At 42.6% G+C, this 19,211-nt stretch overlaps 1 protein-coding gene across 3 annotated transcripts; it reads right to left on the bottom strand.

Moving 5' to 3' along the window:
- Positions 1 to 3,385: 3,385 nt before the first annotated feature.
- Positions 3,386 to 18,574, bottom strand: LOC149309619 (eukaryotic translation initiation factor 1b). Of its 3 annotated transcripts, XR_016281918.1 has the most exons (5): positions 18,321 to 18,574; positions 13,033 to 13,196; positions 11,081 to 11,182; positions 5,450 to 5,664; positions 3,386 to 5,013 (listed from the first exon to the last, which is right to left on the bottom strand). XR_016281918.1 is itself a non-coding variant. In XM_089532742.1 (4 exons), exons 1-4 carry the CDS (start codon positions 18,349 to 18,351, stop codon positions 5,650 to 5,652), a joined length of 312 nt encoding a protein of 103 aa, XP_089388868.1. In that variant the 5' UTR covers positions 18,352 to 18,574; the 3' UTR covers positions 3,386 to 5,649. The 3 variants fall into 3 exon arrangements, 2 of the variants coding, with proteins under 2 accessions (XP_089388868.1, XP_089388867.1); XM_089532742.1 differs by having other exon boundaries at positions 3,386 to 5,664; XM_089532741.1 differs by lacking the exons at positions 3,386 to 5,013; positions 5,450 to 5,664 and adding an exon at positions 6,419 to 9,985 and having other exon boundaries at positions 18,321 to 18,569.
- Positions 18,575 to 19,211: the final 637 nt, after the last annotated feature.

Here is a 19,211-nt window from a genome sequence, read left to right as displayed (position 1 = left end):
CAAAATGTTTTGACCCCTGGGACCTGAGGGCCACAAAACTGGCCCTGGGGGCTGCATGCAGCCCATATTTTGCCCAAAAGATGTGCCTTTTATTTTACAGTAAGGAACACCTGGAAACTCTGGTAGGGAGGGACTTTTCTATTGAGTTCTGCAAAGATAAAACCAGAGAATAAAATGGATTATATCCATGAACTAGTTATATGTGAGGCAGTGCCCCACTTTCCCTACTGGAGCAGCTTCCACTAGGTCCAATTCAAGGTAGCTCTAAATGGCTTGGGCTCAAACACTTGAAGGAACATCTTTTCTCTTATCAACCTGCCTAGATATTACTATCTTCTGCTGAAGCCCTTCTTCAGCTGACTCTTCCAAGGGCTTTTTCAAGAGCAGCACATTGACAAAACAACAGAGTACCCGCTCTTGCTTTGAGCCTAGCATCAGACTAAAACTAAATTTCCTTCAAGCATTTGATCTTGTGTGTGATTCATTATTATTGGTTTGATTTCTTGTTGCATTTATGCTGTGATAACTGATAGCCCACACACCACCTTGAAATCCTACCAAAAAGGGGGGGGGGGGCTGTATGAAGATGAGCTAAATAAACAAGTACAAAACTGGCCCATGACTGAGATCCCCATTTATGGCAGTTGTTAATAGGGATACCAAAACACTTCTCTGCATTAACCCCATAACTATATAACCTCTTCACCAATGTAAGGTAAATGGAAAAGGTGGCATTAAGTTTCTTAATATCATATCCCACCAACAGAGCAGGCCCTATCTTTAGAGCAAGAGTGGAAAGGTGGTGGTTGTGGTGGAGAGAAAGCAGTGGCAGGATGTTGGCCACTACTGAAGGCACCCCTATCCTCAAAAAAAAAGTTATGAAGACTTGTATTATCTTCAGGGGAAATGATGTTACTCTATTGCCAGCTAGTCCAGGTGCTTCAAAGTCTTGGTTTCAAAGAAAACAGAACCATTCGGTTTTCTACTGTAGGTAGCAAAATACTTTGAAGCAGTTTTGCCCAGCTTATCTGGGAGAGTGCCTTCTCTGCTGTGGTGCCCCAACTGTAGAATAGTTTAAAACTGCTTTAAAGTTTTTTACATTGTTGAACTGTTCACTATCTTCAATTCTTTGTTTCTGCCCAGAGACCCAGTAAAATCAAATTCATAACATACAAAATAAAATAAAAGGACAAAGAACAATTAGTCCATTCATACAGAACTTGTTTCAGACATTGGGAATTGTTCCATATGCTTTTAGCAAATTTCAAATTGTTTAACCTGTTCACTTTTTCAAGATCTTATCATATATGGTGAGATATTTTCATAAAGAAATAAAAAACATATGGTTGAAAAAGCTTAACTACTAAGCACATTTCTTCGTTTCTGACACATCCCCCCCCCCCTTTAAGCTTTGCAGTTGAGAGCTTCGGGTTGTTTAAGGTAAGAGACAATGAATAATTTCTTATGAGAGTCCAAGCACCACGTTTCTATCATGGCATAAACCTAATCCCTTTCTCTAAGTGAAGCCTGTCATAAGAGTGGTTTTCTGATCCCTCAAGAGATTACATTGAAACCAGACATCAAAAAGCATTATTAGACATTCCCCTTAAATACTTGGGGGGGGGGCATCGTGATAGCAATATCTGGAGGGTGTTATGCAGGAAACTGCAAAAGAGATTAAATTGCTAAAAGTAAACAACAATAGGTAACCAAAACAGTGTTATGAAAAACCTGTACATAAAGGCCTTTTACAGATTACGTGAGAAATGTTTACAATGATGCGTATTAAATATACACCACAAATATTCACTCTGAAAAAGGCAAACATCTAGCTGGGTTGGGCAGCATAAAACCCTCCAGATATTGCTATCAAGATCTCTAACCACTGGCTATGCTGGCTGGAGATTATGAAAATTAGACTACAAACATCTAAAATCCCAATGATTCTTTACCCCTCAGGTACCATGTTTTCTATAACAAAATCATTTCCCTCACCAACATAGCCAAGGCAAACAAAATTACAGTGTGAAGCAAACCAAAATATGTCAAGCAAACTGGCCAGTACAGAATGGCACATTTCCTATTTTTGTAAAAGAATTAATAGGTAACAGCGAGGCTGAAGCATATTAACTTCCTTCCATTCAGCAATAAAACACGGCAGCAGCTGGAATATTCTAGTAGACTTCAAGTGAGTGGCATAAATGTGGTACCTAACGTAATCGTGACAATATACAAATGTAGAATGACTTGGGCATGCTTATGCATTCCAACTGAATGTTATATCACATTTTCAATGTATACTGAAATTTAAAAAATCTTTGGAGATGCAGCGTATTAGAAAAGCACAGACAGATCATTAAAAACCAGGGTTTTTTCCTATTCAGTATCTAAAACTGATGAATTAAAAGGAAGGGGGAAAAAACCCTTCAAACTATAGATTGTTTCAAGAACTGAATAGTCTCTTATGAAATGTATACAAAACTAGCTAGCCAGTTTTTATGGAACCACCTATGGTTTCCTTTTTGATGGAAGGAGGAATGCATAAGGTTTATACAATACCTTTTTAAATTTAGAATGGAGATCATGGCTAATGCTTTGCCAGTGTCTGATACTCTTGGGGAGCTATCAGTGAATACACACAAATGCTTTGACATCAGTCAGCAGAGGGAGGAATCAAGCCAAGATTATTTTTAATTAGTCATCAAGTGGTATAGAGATATTGAACGCTCAATAAAAATGTTCAAAAAGCCAAACAGGAATAACAAACAAATACTTTATTTTCTAAATTAATGATGAAGGTTGGAGCCATGCTCAGCGAATGAAAAAAAATTGGTATTAATGAGCTTCATGTTACTTGAAACAATTTAGTGGCTCATTTGGGACATGCTATAGACCAATGGTGGAGAACCTTTACATTTCCAACACTTTCCAACATCCCAGGAGGCCTAGCCAGTAAGGATGCATGTAAAAGTCCATGGGAACTGATGGCACAGATATTTCAAAGGCGAACATTTCCCCACCTCTTACCACAGACAAGAAAACATGTACAAAATGTAATTTGTTTTAGGCCTTGTTCTGACTTTGTGCCCCACTGCAACTTCTCCTATGCTTGTATCCTTCAGATCTGTTGGTATTCAGCTCCCACTGTCCTACTTGTGTGGGGATGGTGGGAGTTGTATAAGCACATATACAACTTTGTACACATATAAAGGGCATTCATATCTTTGAGAAAGGCTTTGAGGAAGTGAAGTTGAAGGCTTTCATGGCCGGCATCCATAGTTTTTTTTGTGGGTTTTTCAGGCTGTGTGGCCATGTTCTAGAAGATTTTCTTCCTGATGTTTCGCCAGCATCTGTGGCTGGCATCTTCAGAGTGAAGATGCCAACCACAGATGCTGGCGAAACGTCAGGAAGAAAATCTTCTAGAACATGGCCACACAGCCTGAAAAACCCACAAAAAAGCTTTGAGGAAGGCTGACCTAGACACAGATCAAGAATATAGTTTCCATTATCCTTGAGAAACTGCAGGGGAACAATATACATTGGACATTTTGCAACTGTTCAGAAAAACAATGTGGTAATAGAAAATTTAATATTTAGACTATTTTTAACAAATTACCAAAGAAAAAGAATGAAAGGAAAAAATATGGGAAAGATCCATCTGACATTAAATCCTCCTAAGTCCCACTGTTTCAAGGAAAGACTAGAAGAAATGTACAGATTTACTCAGAAACAAGTCCCAATGTGTGCCAATTCACTGTGTGTTTACCTCTCTCCTACTGAAGCCAGTGTCTTGTTGATTACATGCTTTTGAATGGTTTTGACTAGCATTTTTTAAATTGTCACATGTTTAATTATTGGATTTTAGCAATATTCTGTTTTACTCTAATCTATGTTACAAGTCATCTTGGATCTCAAGCTAGATGAAAAGTAGGATATCAAATGAGCTATGTAAATACATATAGTTTTATATGCATTAAAATAGTTAATCCTTTACCAGCCAGACACCTTTGGCCATGTTGTTGGTGGTGTCACAGTCCAATAATTTGAAAGACACCAAGCTGGCAAAGGGTGGGAGAAGATACCTCAGGTTTGTATGAAACTCAGGCATTGCTTTCAGTAAGGGGACCTTGCTTGAATTTTTTTCAGAGATCTGCAACACCCTCTAGCGACACTTAAAGATAACTAATTTGAACATATAAAGTATTTCTGATAAGGCAACTCACAAATTCCAGGAAAACCTACCCTGACATGGTTATGATGTCAAGAAATCCATAAGCTTTCCCATATGTTCAGCCATCTGCTGTGAACTAGGGATGAAAAGAATCTTTTGTTTCCTGGCTGAAAAATGGGTTACATTAAGAATTGGGAAACCCAGTCAGGAAAAACAACAAGGATTTTGCCATTTTTGCACACCTGTGTTTCAGGAAATTATTCTGTGCAGAAAACATATGGGGCTTTTGGCATGACAACTATGAGTGTGTGTGTAAAAATATTGTTTCAAGACAGGCAAACCTGCTTTTGTGCAAGGGTCCTGAGAGGGTTTTGTATTATAAAACAATCTTACATAACAAAAATCTTTCACATTCACACAACTTGTACAAGAAAATCAGTACACACATATACATACACACAGTGCCACACAACAGGGCCATCCTTTCTCTTAACACTGCAAGCCCCTTTTGCTGGAAAAATAAAACCCATAGTCTGTGGACACAATAATTGGTATGTGCTTCCCAATTTTAGGATACATGCTATATGCAGCAGTCAAGGAAGATCATGTATTTCACTGACAAGGGATACAGTGTGGGGAGTGGAAGGGTTTGTACTGGGGTTACATGCAGCTTGTAGATCAGTTGTTGTCCACGTCTGTTGTAAGGCGATGCAGATATCATTTTGATATTTCCCGCTTACCGATTTGTATTAATTGCTTTGAAATGTCCTTTTTCCTCCTGGTGCCCTTCATAAATGCTGCAATGCATTAGGCCCATGTTTGCTGGCACTGCAGGTTGGAGTCTAGTATTTCAGGAGATACAAGATTGGGGAAGGTGGTTTTAAAAGTTCAAGTAAATGGTTTCCCATTTAGTTTGTCCCTGAAAGGGCAGGTAGCCCTTTAATCCTTTTAGAACGTGGACCTACCTATTGCCTGTGTAAGCAAGGTCACTTACATCTACTGTCCAACTCAGTTATTAATCTCTCAGATAAATAAAATGATACACCATAACAAAGGAGCTTGAGAAACATACAATGCAAAGGAATAAATGTAATCTTTCCTCTTGTCTTGAAACAATCATTTTCCAATGACATTTGTTATTTCATCTTTGAAAATAACATTTTGTGGGGTCTTATGCATTCTTGCATACCAGGACTGAGTTTACATGTTATGTATTTCAGCAGAAGCAGAAACAAGATGGCATTAGATAAAAACAAAGGCTTATATTTGGACAGGTACCTACACACTTTTCTATATAAGACTGCAGAAATTCCTGGAAAGCAGTATCATTTGTGACTTGTAGCTTTATGAAGAGTCCTCTTGTTGATCATTCTTTGCTGTGAGAGGCAGGATGTCTGACCGAATATCAACATGTTTGCCAGTAGTCTGCAATCAGGAGTTTCTCCAGTTATTAATCTCTGATTCTGGAATCAATTGGGCTAGGAAGAGCATATCTGGAAGGAATGAAAGAGAAGTGGCAACCTCTTGCATGAGCTTCAGTATCCTACCACAAACCCATTCCTTTTGAGTCAACAGGAAACATCAGATGTGCAAATGCCTCCTTGGGAGAGGAACATGTTCTGCCAAGGTAAAGGTGGTAAGCCATCGATTAAAAAGGCACCACTGGCTTCCATTATACTAGGCAATTACCAGCTGGTCTCAATCTTTATTATTACTATCAATGTTACTATTAATGAGCAGCACCGATACCCGATCTCTAAGTTGTCCTTTTTTAATAAGGTCCAGGAACAATTCCAGGTTTTCTGAGATAAAACTAGTTATACAGACTCTTTTCAATTAAGGTTAAGGACTGATATGGTGACATAAACATTCATGGTATGTGACCAAGCTAGGAATTAGACAGAGAAATACATCCATGTTGCTTTTTCTGGTGCTCTCCGTAAGACCCAATATCATCATCGGTGAAGTCCTACCATACATACTTTCATTTTGAAACAAGTCATCACCCCGCTTTGACTCAGTATAGGACAGTTAAAGTAGTTTCTTGAGCTATCAAATGAAAACAGCCACAACATACTTCTTATGTCACCCATCCTGTTAATACTTCTACAGGAGTGACAATCAGCACTTATAAGGCTGAAATTAATCCTAAATATTTCAAAGTGCAGGAAACCGTTAAGAGTACTCACTATCTTTAGAATTATTTTTTGTAAAATCTTGTATAAACAAGACAAGCATTTCTGAATACAGCTTTTGCATACAGTTTATTCAGTCAGCCTATTTGGAGAGGAAGCAGCCATTATTGAAACAAACCAATTTCACTTTTTCCATGCATATAACTCATTTTGATCAACTGGTGCACATGTTCAGGTAAAAACCACATCATAATTTTTTGAGGGGCTCCAAGAAATGAATACATTGAATACAGCTCAGAGATGGGATGTGTGATTCTCTAGCTCTTGGGTTGCAATTCTCATCATTTCTTACCACGGACTATGTTGGCTATCAACGATGAGAATGACACTCCAATAACATCTGTAGGGCCAATTTTCCCATTCCTTGTCTAAGCTAAGGTAGTTAATAATAGTTTCACCATCAAACATTTAGTCTTAAAATCCACTCTACCTGAGCTTTGTCATGTCTCCTATGACACTTCCTCCTCATGCAAAGAACTGCATGGAGGAACAACAGGATCAGCAAATCTTTATTTTCATGATTGTAACTAAAAAGGCAATACAGTGGGCCCTTTTCTTACGCGGGGATCTGCCCCCCCCCCACGTAAGGGAAATCCCGCATATGCTTGCAACCCATTGCAAACAATGGGGGTGCATGCTCGCCATGCGCGCATGCCCTTTCTGCGATTGCCATGCGGCTTCAGCGTATGCTTAAAGCCACATATGGTGTGCCTGCGTACAGTGCAGGCGAACTGTACCACCCATATCCAAATAATGCAGCAATGGTGTATACATGCATGCAGGTAAAAAAGAAAGGAAGGAAGGAAGGAAGGAAGGAAGGGTCAATCATGATTTAAGCACACAGTCTTTAGAAATAGGTAAACCTGAAGTACCAAAGTCAGATGCTTGGCCTCCTTTGATTGGTACCACTTTTTTCTGGTCAAGCTTACCATTCCAGATAAATAGTCCTTGCAACTCTTCTCCACTTTCCTCCCTCTCATCTTCTTCCATCATGAGACATATGGATCTCCCAGAGTGAGGAGAATAATGACAGTGCTGTCAAACAACTCCTAGCAGTCTCATTAAGGATTAGGATATGAACTGATATGGTCAGAGCAAAGTAGCTCAGACAACTCAGGGATATAAGTTCTTGCAATATCCATATAGCATATATACTCATCCATAAGTCAACCTCACGTATAAGTCAAGGTCACGTTTTAGGGCCAAAATTATGAATTTTGATATGACCTGTGAATAAATCAAGGGTAAAACTCAGGGGGATTTAACAATGGACAGAAATGATGAAGCAAAGGAAAACAATGCCTATGAACTTAAAAATTCCACCAGGAATAACTGTCTTTGCTCACCCTAGGAACTGGATGAATGAGACAGTAGAGGAGGTCAATCCTTCTTTTAGGTATACTTTTAAGAAGGGATTAAGTTCTCACCTTTCACCAGGGGATAGTTCCTTTTTTGATAAGAGTTAAAGTACAGTATTTACACTGACCCATGGATAAGTTGACCCAGTTTCTTTGGATCTATGTTTTGACTAAAATTTCTAGACTTATACATAAATATATCCAGTAACCACAATCCTTTAGACTGTATAGTGCACAGCTGAAAGCACATTCACCATTCTTGCTTTCTAGTGTGAATTCTATGAAAGGGAAACTACACAGATTAAACAAGAATATGACTCAAGTATCACTATAGCCTGAATATATGAAACTGCAAACAATTCAAGAACTTCTTTTATCTTGTTCCCTCAAGATAATATCCCTCTAAAATATATCCATCTGGTTACAAACGGTAAGTATTAACAGATAAACTCATCAAAACTGATTTCTCAGGATAATCATGTCTCACAGCCTACTCTGATTTAACAGACACTGGTATGTATCCCAAAAATTGTCAGTGAAATACTTTACACCAGTTGCAGTATAAACACTTCATATGTGGCATATACCCAATATACTTTACAATGCCAGCTCAACCAAGCTGGTTACAAAAGTGTTATATTTCTCTGTTCATGTGAAGACAGACATCTTCCAATATTAAAAATGCATTTAGAAAGGATTTTCAATAGCTGCTGTCTTCAGACACACACAGTATACTTATGCAGTTGTGATGCCCTTGAATGACCATCCATCTCTCTAATTATCCCAGATTTATAACCTGGGAGAGGTCATGTACTTGTTCCTCCACATTCGCTGGGGTTAGGGGACAAGACCCCCATAAATGTGGAAAAACTGCAAATAACAAAAACACTATGTTTTTACCTGAGAGAACACCTCTCTAGGAAACTCTAGATCCTCTAGTGCAACTCTGTGGTCAACATCTGCCAAACACTAGCCATAAAATTGAGCTGGAGGAGCTACAAATGCATAATGGAGTGTTCTCTCAAGGAATCTCTAGATTCTTCAGTGCGACTTTTGGTTAAGTTAACCACAGAGCTAAACTGAAGGACCTAGATATTCCTAGAGAACATATTAATAAAATCTGTGAATAATCAAATCCACAAAAGTCAAAGTTGCAAATGCAGAGGGATGAGTGTATTAACAATCCAGATTTAAGTTACCACCATGTATTCTTATGAAAATATATTTTTAAAATATATTTTACAGTAAAATTGGTTAAAAGTTAGAGAAAAGAACCAGCAGATCAATTCCACAGCAGTTTATTGAACAGGAATGTGGAATTCAACTTTCAGCTGTGCATTTTAAACCTTCCAATGCTCCTTGTTAACTCTCAACAGCCTATATTAAAACATCAGGCACTTCTTCACTGACATACTTTGCCCTTCATGAAGTCACAAAGAAATGCCTTCATTAAGCAGCAACTGCTGCCCCAACTAGTCAACTCAAACATATTTCTGCTTATCAAAGACTAAAATTGATATGAATATGCTTATATCATTAGTAACATAAGTCATAGAGAAGCTTCTAATAATACAGTGTATTTTAAAATTGGCATGAGAAAGCACGTCAGATCAAAACTAAGCAACAGAAGTCATTTCCTAGACATGTTAAACTTCACTTCACTTCATTATGCCCAAGTTTTTTATATAGTCCTGATCATAATCAAGGAATTGTCAGTTTTTATTACATTCAATCAGATTGCAATCCTGTGATATCTTCTAACGATATAGTTGTGCTTATGTTGAGTATTTTCTTCTGAGGTTTTATCTAGTTTGCCAATAGCCAAAAAACTACTAATGTGATTACATTTTCTTGAAGGCCTTTGGTTAATGGATCCTGAACACTCAAGAGGTTAAGATAAGAGACATTTTATTTACGCTGCAACACACATGGTTTTAATACAACATTTAAATCAGGTGAAAAGTAATACACTGAACTATCAGCTGGAGAACATTTCCATTGGAAATGTGTTAAAATTCTCAAGGATCTTGGGTTACCATCTTACTGCAGTTTTCTTATGTGTTTCTAGCCTACATGCCATATGTTTTCTGTAGTCATGCAAAAGCAAATCAGATTTTGGATGGGAAGTCCATTTACTGCAAAGAATCATATTTCACAGAATATCCAACTTGGGTAAGAACAAAACTTGCAGAGTTCTTCATATAAGCACTGGCATTTTAGAAGCCATGAACTTTCAGCTGCTCCTCCTTAACAATGCCAACCTGCAGAAGAGAAGTAGATGGCAGTGAGTTTTCCATGGTTAGAACTACCATCTCCACCAAGACAAAACTGCAGCCATGCACTTGATGAGGATTCAGCATCATGATCTACAGCAGCAGAGGTTTTTTAGTTACAATAAGAAAATTAGTGAAGCCTCAAGTACGGCCTTATTTTCTGATAATATATTCTGTTACAATCCACCTTTTCAAATACAGTACATCAATTTCTTATAAATGTCAACAGGCAAGGTTGCTGAAGTACAGCTTGTTACATCCGCCTGATGACTCAAACAAGAAACCACCGTATTTTCCGGCGTATAAGGCGATTAGGGGTATAAGACGACCCCCAAGTCGCAGGCTGGCAGCGTCTCTGGCCTCCTACAGGCCAAAGTAAGGTGGTCTTGTGCCGACTTGGAGGGGGGCCTACGTGGAGGCCTGGAAGACGGGTACTGTGGCCGGGCTCTCTCTTGTTGCCATTGCTGCTGCAAAAAGTGATGGAGAAGCGGCTCCAGAGCCGGTCGGGCCGAGGGAAACAGGGAAAGAGCTGACCCCTTATTCCTCGCCCTCGCCGCAGCTGCCCGGGATACTCCGCTCCTCCAGCAGCGTCCGCGGCTCCAGCAGCGGACTTTTGACACACTGCGGAAGCCGCTGGAGGAGCAGAGTATCCTGGGCGGCAGCGGCGAGGGATAAGGGGCCGCTCTTTCCCTTGGCCCGACCGGCTCTGGAGCCGCTTCTCCGCTGCCTTTTGCAGCAGCAATGGTGGCGAGAGAGAGCCCAGCTGCGATGCCTTCTGGGAAGGGAACTGCAAGACCCCAGATACAGAGAGGTGGCTACACCATTCGCCTGTCTCTGGGGTCAGAAACCAGCACATAAGAAGTTGTCTTATATGCCGGAAAATACAGTATTATCAATTCAGGCAAGGCAGCAACAATGCTCATAACAATGTACTGATTTACTTACTCAACAATGTCACTATGAACAGTCAAAAGCATAGCCACCATGTCCAAACTCTTGCTTAATTTACATAGGATTCCACAATGAATTTTACCACTCGTGTTAGATGATTTAATTGTTAAATTTTGGGAGAGAGGAACTTACCTCCAGGAGGAACTGGCAAATGTTCTTCCTCTGGTCACCTTGCAACTGGATCACTTCCCCGTATTCTGGATGCTCGATCACAGTACCATTACAGGCAAACTTCTGCAGAAAAAAAAATTCAGACATTGCACAGCAGTGAATCAAGTTCTGATTGCTCAAGGAGTTATCATATAGTTATAAGGAGCCCTAGTGGAACAGTGGCTAAATGCCTGTACTGCAGCCACTCACTCACAAATCACAAACTTGTGAGTTCAATACCAGCCAGGGTCTCAAGATCGAATCAGCCTGGTATCCTTTTGAGGTCACTAAAATGAGTACCCAGCTTGTTGGGGGCAATTAGCTTACACATTGTAAACCACTCAGAGAGTGCTTAAGTGCACTGACAAGCGGTATAGAAATATACTTGCTATTACTAAGAAAACACAACAGCCATCCAGTCCAACCCCTGCCATGCAGGAAAACACAGCCAAACCACTCCTGACAGATGTCATCCAGCCACTGTTTAAAGATCTCCTTTCATTCTTCCACTACAAGTTGCACATTACTTCCAGAATCAGAGACTGTAAAGAAGGGGCTGCCTGCAGCCGCTCCATCTTCAGCTGGATTGGGGCTGCGGCAACTGCATGCTGCACCCCCGATCCAGTCTTTCCAGGGTGCGACAGCTGCAGCGCCACTGCTATACAGCACTCCTTCACCATTGCGTCATAGGGTTGCAACGCTGGAGGAGCGTCATGATACTGTGTGCCGTGTCATGGCGCCCTGGGGACAGAGCCGGGGCATGCGTCATGGAAATGCTACACCCCGACTCCACCCCCCCACCTAACCCAAAGTGCCAGCCTATACAGGGCCAAAGTCTCTCACAAAGAAACTTCTTTTTACAGTCTTCCTAAGCCTACACAGCCTCTCTTTCCCTCCTCATAGGTCTTGCTGGAAGTTCATTTTAGCAGTATCAGCACTAGGAGGCCAATAAAGGAGGGTTGTGTTTCAGCACGATGTCTGCAGTAAGTGATGCAATAAAGCTTGAGCTTGGAAACAATGGTATTCTACTGTAGCTGATGCTACTGTGGAGGTGTATGCCTGCCTACAATAGGCAAGGTAAACAGACACTGACCTTAGGTTCCTTTGCTCAGCTTGTGAGAACACCAAACCAGAGACAAATGGGAAAAGCAGATTAAACCCAGCAACCACACACCACACACATTAAAATAACACTGATCTAGATATTTGGTCACCCAAATAGAAATCATAAGAAAAGTGGAGGCTTGTGAAAGAAGTAATCCCTGGATGTATTTAGGAAGAAGTCTTCATATGGTCTCCAGAAGTTTAAAAACATTTTTGTTTACTTAAGCAAGGCTTACTTGACCTGCTTGTTTCATTCCATATGGATATATGGTCAGTTTTTAATAAAAGGTTTGGTGGAAGTAAAAACATTTTTATACAGGTAGGCTATTTAAAATCACAACAGGGTGACTTTTATAGGTTGTGTGTGTTTTAGCTATGTTTTAACTTTTGTATGTTTTTAATCTTAATTTTATACTGTTTTAACAGGGTTATTGTAATTGTTTTTAAATTTTTGTGGTGAAGCTTTAAAGGGTTTTACCTTGTGAGCCTCCTTGGGTCTTTTTCTGGGACAAAAGCGGCATAAAAATGAAATAAATAAATAAACAAAATATTGAACCGGTGCCTCTAGTATCAAAATAGTAATGCCCAGGAACACATCTACTTCAGTAACTGAAGTATACATGTACTGCTCAAATACCAATTGCTGGGGAACATGCTTTTGTAGGCTTTCCACATCCTGACTGATCATTGTGGGAATAAATTACCGGACTAGACAAACCTTCAGGCTGATCTCTCAGAATTCTGCATATGTTCTGATGATTGCAATGGCACTCTTTCCTAAGAGTATAGTTTTCAGACATAAATATTTCAAATTTCAAACAACCATCTACCTTTTTGAAGGCTTTCACAAGTTTCTTTTTGTCATAGTCATCTGCAATCCCCTGAACAGTAGTTAGTGTCTTTCTGCCGTTTCGTTGCTGGATCCTTATATGGATGTAGTCCTCAGTCCCTGCCGGGAGTAAGTCGTCACCCTTAGTTGCATCAGCAAAGGGGTCTGCAGGGGGGAAATCCACAAGTTAGCCAAATACAGCATCTCAAATATAGCCATGATTCCCCAAATTGGCAGATACTGCTACTTATATCAAAAATTAGACTAGAGCAAAGCCTCTATAGACTATAACAAAGCCTTTGACTACATAGATCAGAAAAAGCTATGGAACGTTCTTAAAGACATAGGAATGCCACAACATTTGATAGTCCTGATGAGAAATCCGTACTTAGGATAAGAGGCAATTATTACAACAGAATATGGAGAAACAGAATGATTCCCAATTGGCAAAGGGGCCAGACAAGGCTGCATTTTGTCTCCCTACCTGTTCAACTTGTACACAGAAAATATATGAAAAACAGGTTAGACTTAGAAGAAAGAGTAAAAATAGGAATAAGGAACATCAACAATCTAAGATATGTTGATGACAACATAATACTAGAGGAAAACATTATGGACTTGGAACAATTACTAAGAAAGGTCAAAGGAAGTGCAAAGACAGGCTTACTGTTGGATATAAAGAAAACAAAAATAATGACCACAGAGGATCTACCTAAACTCATACTAGATAATGAGGAAATTTAAATAAAGTTTTCTCCTACCTTGAATCAAATACTCATCAGAAAGGAGACTGCAAACAACAAAATAAGAAGACTGGGAATGGGAAGGGCAGTCATGAAAGAGCTGCTCCTCTGTTGTCACTCTCTTGTGCCCTACCAAAAGTCTTGGGGTGCTATGGACTGTTTTGCAACATTTCCAGGCATGTGGGGGGTGTTTCACTTATTTAAAAGCCCCTCTAGACAGTTTTCAAATAATAAATGATTAAACTTGTTCATCCTCTTGCTTACTGTTTTGAACAAGGGCTTATATAGGTCAAATGAAGGGCACTACAAGCTTTAAAATGGTTTGTTGTTCTTAACTGCCCCTGAGTTAGCCCTGACTCATGGCGACTCTGTGATTGTGGTATCTCCAAGACCCCCTGTTCTCCAAACTGGACATGTAAAGAAAAGCTCTAGTCTATTCTTCGTCTAAACATACTGATTTTCTACTGATAGAATTAATTTTAATTTGGGGTCCTGAGAAATATCCTGCCATTACATCCTTTATATAAAGTCTAAACAGGCACCACCTGAGTGAGAAAGAGCAGTTGTAGGAGGGTGCTGTCTCATGACAATTGGGGGGGGGGGGAGGAGAGGGGACTACAAGATTGAGTCTCTTTCCACACACACACACACACACACACACACCTACTAGCTTTGTGAGGGGAGGAATTCTTCAGCCATGTTTGTATTGAGAAGTCAAGAAACATTTGCTAGGCTGGTGATGTGGATTGTCTTGACAATCCAAGTCTCTCCAAAAATGTTGTCAGTGTGGTTAAATCATAGATTAGCAGAAATGACATTGGATTTATAGTGAGCTAAACTATGTTAGGACAGTAATTGTTATTATTGCTATAAGAATCTATGCACACCCCACGCAAAAGAACCAGATCTGGTGTGGAAGATTCTGGATGATGTACAATGGGTGGGAAGGGACTAGTGAGGAGGCTGCATTTGTACTCTTCTTGCCCATGAACCTACTACACAGAATGTATTTATAGGAACAAGAACAAGTAGGGCGGTGTAATGACAGCCTGAGTACATACTGACTACATATTGTGCACAGAGGATAAGCAAGGTATTTGAGATCAAAACAAGAGCGCTTAATTATGAGCACCATTCATGTCAGCTGCTCTGATCAGATGGCCCATAAGATACTGTACCTAATTTTAAAAACAGTCTTACGCTTCTACCTTACGCTCAATGCTAGGGAATTCTGGGAACTGTAGTGTCTGTGACACATTGAGCCTTCTCTATCAGAGAGCGCTTTGTGCCAGAATAAACTACAATTCCCAGGTTTCCCCAGCATTGAGCCAGGACAGTTAAAGCAATCTCAAGCTGGATTACTTCTGCAGCGTGTTTGGACCACTGCCTCCCTTTTCAACATTGCTTTGTGATCTGTTTACAAGGTCCAGCGTCAGGAAAAATGAACATAACGCAAGCAGAAATGTCCCAACAACATAAACAATGGGTCTTGGCTTTCTGCAGGGGAAATGGATGAGGGTGGAATAAGAGGCGAGAGCACAAAGGGCTAAGGTCCAAAACACACTGCAGAAACAGCCCAGTTTGACACCTGCTTAACTGTCCTGGCTCAGTGCTACTGAATCCTGGGATTTGTAGTTTATTGTGGCACCAGAGCTCTCTGACAGGGAAGGCTCCATATCTCATGAATTCCCTAGCCTTGACACAGGGGCAGTTAAAGCAGTCTCAAACCAACTGCCAGCCACCTCCTGGCCAAGGCTACAGACCTAACGGGCAGTTGGGCCAATACTTGCCAGCCCCAGTCCCTTCACAAGAGACTGGCACTTGGAGACAAAAAAGGGAGGGTGGGGGAGAGGAGAAGGCTGTGTGGGTGCCCCCAAAACCAAGGCAGCCACAAAGGGCCTTACAAAGGGCCCTGCCAAGGCAGTTTCAGCCACCTTCTGAAAGCAGAATATTCTTACAGGAGGCACTAAAACAAAGGGCAGTATTTGCCCATGGCAAGTATTCTCCAATGATTCCCTATGGGCAGGTATGGTTTCTCTATGGGCAAGTTTTCCCAAAATTGTTCCCTGTGGTCAATTATCCTCCAATGATTCTCTATGGGCAAGTATCCCCCAATGATTCCTTATGGGGCAAGTATCCCCCAATGACTCCCTATGGGTCAGGTATCTTCCAATGACTCCCTATGGGGCAAATCCTCCCAATGACTCCCTATGGGGCAAATCCTCCCAATGACTCCCTATGGGTCAGGTATCCTCCAATGACTCCCTATGGGTCAGGTATCTTCCAATGACTCCCTATGGGGCAGGTATCCTCCAATGACTCCCTATGGGTCAGGTATCCTCCAATGACTCCCTATGGGGCAAATCCTCCCAATGACTCCCTATGGGGCAGGTATCCTCCAATGACTCCCTATGGGGCAAATCCCCCCAATGACTCCCTTTGGGTCAGGTATCCTCCAATGACTCCCTTTGGGTCAGGTATCCTCCAATGACTCCCTTTGGGTCAGGTATCCTCCAATGACTCCCTATGGGGCAAATCCTCCCAATGACTCCCTATGGGGCAGGTATCCTCCAATGACTCCCTATGGGTCAGGTATCTTCCAATGACTCCCTATGGGGCAGGTATCCTCCAATGACTCCCTATGGGTCAGGTATCCTCCAATGACTCCCTATGGGGCAAATCCTCCCAATGACTCCCTATGGGGCAGGTATCCTCCAATGACTCCCTATGGGGCAAATCCCCCCAATGACTCCCTTTGGGTCAGGTATCCTCCAATGACTCCCTTTGGGTCAGGTATCCTCCAATGACTCCCTTTGGGTCAGGTATCCTCCAATGACTCCCTATGGGGCAAATCCTCCCAATGACTCCCTATGGGGCAGGTATCCTCCAATGACTCCCTATGGGGCAAATCCTCCCAATGACTCCCTATGGGTCAGGTATCTTCCAATGACTCCCTATGGGGCAGGTATCCTCCAATGACTCCCTATGGGGCAGGTATCCTCCAATGACTCCCTATGGGGCAGGTATCCTCCAATGACTCCCTATGGGGCAAATCCTCCCAATGACTCCCTATGGGTCAGGTATCTTCCAATGACTCCCTATGGGGCAGGTATCCTCCAATGACTCCCTATGGGGCAGGTATCCTCCAATGACTCCCTATGGGGCAGGTATCCTCCAATGACTCCCTATGGGGCAAATCCTCCCAATGACTCCCTATGGGTCAGGTATCTTCCAATGACTCCCTATGGGGCAGGTATCCTCCAATGACTCCCTATGGGGCAGGTATCCTCCAATGACTCCCTATGGGGCAAATCCTCCCAATGACTCCCTATGGGGCAGGTATCCTCCAATGACTCCCTATGGGGCAAATCCCCCCAATGACTCCCTTTGGGTCAGGTATCCTCCAATGACTCCCTTTGGGTCAGGTATCCTCCAATGACTCCCTTTGGGTCAGGTATCCTCCAATGACTCCCTATGGGGCAAATCCTCCCAATGACTCCCTATGGGGCAGGTATCCTCCAATGACTCCCTATGGGGCAAATCCTCCCAATGACTCCCTATGGGTCAGGTATCTTCCAATGACTCCCTATGGGGCAGGTATCCTCCAATGACTCCCTATGGGGCAGGTATCCTCCAATGACTCCCTATGGGGCAGGTATCCTCCAATGACTCCCTATGGGGCAAATCCTCCCAATGACTCCCTATGGGTCAGGTATCTTCCAATGACTCCCTATGGGGCAGGTATCCTCCAATGACTCCCTATGGGGCAGGTATCCTCCAATGACTCCCTATGGGGCAGGTATCCTCCAATGACTCCCTATGGGGCAAATCCTCCCAATGACTCCCTATGGGTCAGGTATCTTCCAATGACTCCCTATGGGGCAGGTATCCTCCAATGACTCCCTATGGGGCAGGTATCCTCCAATGACTCCCTATGGGGCAAATCCTCCCAATGACTCCCTATGGGTCAGGTATCTTCCAATGACTCCCTATGGGGCAGGTATCCTCCAATGACTCCCTATGGGGCAGGTATCCTCCAATGACTCCCTATGGGGCAAATCCTCCCAATGACTCCCTATGGGTCAGGTATCTTCCAATGACTCCCTATGGGGCAGGTATCCTCCAATGACTCCCTATGGGGCAGGTATCCTCCAATGACTCCCTATGGGGCAAATCCTCCCAATGACTCCCTATGGGTCAGGTATCTTCCAATGACTCCCTATGGGGCAGGTATCCTCCAATGACTCCCTATGGGGCAGGTATCCTCCAATGACTCCCTATGGGGCAAATCCTCCCAATGACTCCCTATGGGTCAGGTATCCTCCAATGACTCCCTATGGGGCAGGTATCCTCCAATGACTCCCTATGGGGCAGGTATCCTCCAATGACTCCCTATGGGGCAAATCCTCCCAATGACTCCCTATGGGGCAGGTATCCTCCAATGACTCCCTATGGGGCAGGTATCCTCCAATGACTCCCTATGGGGCAAATCCCCCCAATGACTCCCTTTGGGTCAAGCATCCTAAAGGAAGCCCTGCTGTCTTACCGAAGGATTGGAGGTTCTGGATAGTGGACATGCGATTCTGTGGCTGGGCGCTGCTCGGGGGGAAAAGGCCGCGGCTGCTTCGCCCGGGGCTGTCTCAGGTTCCTCAGTCAGCCTAAGAATGAAAGGGAGGGAGGCAAAGAAGCGGCGGGGCCTCGGAGGAGGAGGAGGAGGAGGAGGAGGAGGCGCCGGCGGCTCTAACGGAAAACAGCAGCGGAGACGGACGCTCACAAAATGGCCGCCCGCTCCTAGCGAGCCTTTCCTTCGCCGAGAGCAGGTCACGTGACTGCAGCAGGGCCTCCCGCGCGGCGCTGGGAAACGGAGTCCACGCCGCCGTAGACGCGCGAGGAAAAACGAGAGGATGGAACTACAGTTCCCGTCAGCCACCGCGGCACGGTTTTTCTTCTCTCTCTCTCTCTCTCTCTCTCTTTCTCCCCCCCCCCCCCCCAACTTTCCATGTCTTCCTTCTCCTCTGATCTCCTCTCTTCTTGGTCCCCTTAGTTGCTGCTGCTGCTGCTGCTGTGTCCCTCAGAGTCGTTTTATGGAAGAGAGGGGTAGAACTCCAAGATACAGCCCTCTTAGTCTGTCAAAGCAGTCCGTGGAGAGATCTTGTGGCTCCTTTGAGACACACTCTTCAAACCATTCAAGATCTAAAATGCAGAGCTTGGGAATGCTAACTCATGTTTACATTCATATTAGTTGATCTAAGTTGGGAAGGGGAACATCCAGAAGTCAGGGGTCGAAACTGACATCCTTCACAAGCCCACACCCCACAAAAGCACAGATTCCTCCTTTGAAACAAGGTGCACACGCCCCTTGTGTCACCGTCCTAAGTACAAACATGCTTCTGGGAGCACAATTCCTCTTATAAACCAGGTGCATGGGGGGTATACA

Source organism: Sceloporus occidentalis, unplaced genomic scaffold, assembly GCF_023333645.1.
Source record: "Sceloporus occidentalis isolate IW3139 unplaced genomic scaffold, rSceOcc1.0.p SCAF_7, whole genome shotgun sequence".
Taxonomy (NCBI): domain Eukaryota; kingdom Metazoa; phylum Chordata; class Lepidosauria; order Squamata; family Phrynosomatidae; genus Sceloporus; species Sceloporus occidentalis.
Note: the sequence above shows the minus strand (reverse complement) of the source record. Positions and strands in the feature narration are given on the sequence as shown.

What these genes read in the sequence shown, in the direction of transcription:
- LOC149309619 (XM_089532741.1), bottom strand. Translation starts at nt 18,351, where the DNA reads ATGTCCACTATCCAGAACCTCCAATCCTTCG. An exon ending in CCAGAACCTCCAATCCTTCG is followed by an intron (nt 13,197 to 18,320) that starts GTAAGACAGCAG and finishes TCCCCCCTGCAG; the next exon opens with ACCCCTTTGCTGATGCAACT. An exon ending in TTGTGAAAGCCTTCAAAAAG is followed by an intron (nt 11,183 to 13,032) that starts GTAGATGGTTGT and finishes TTTTTTCTGCAG; the next exon opens with AAGTTTGCCTGTAATGGTAC.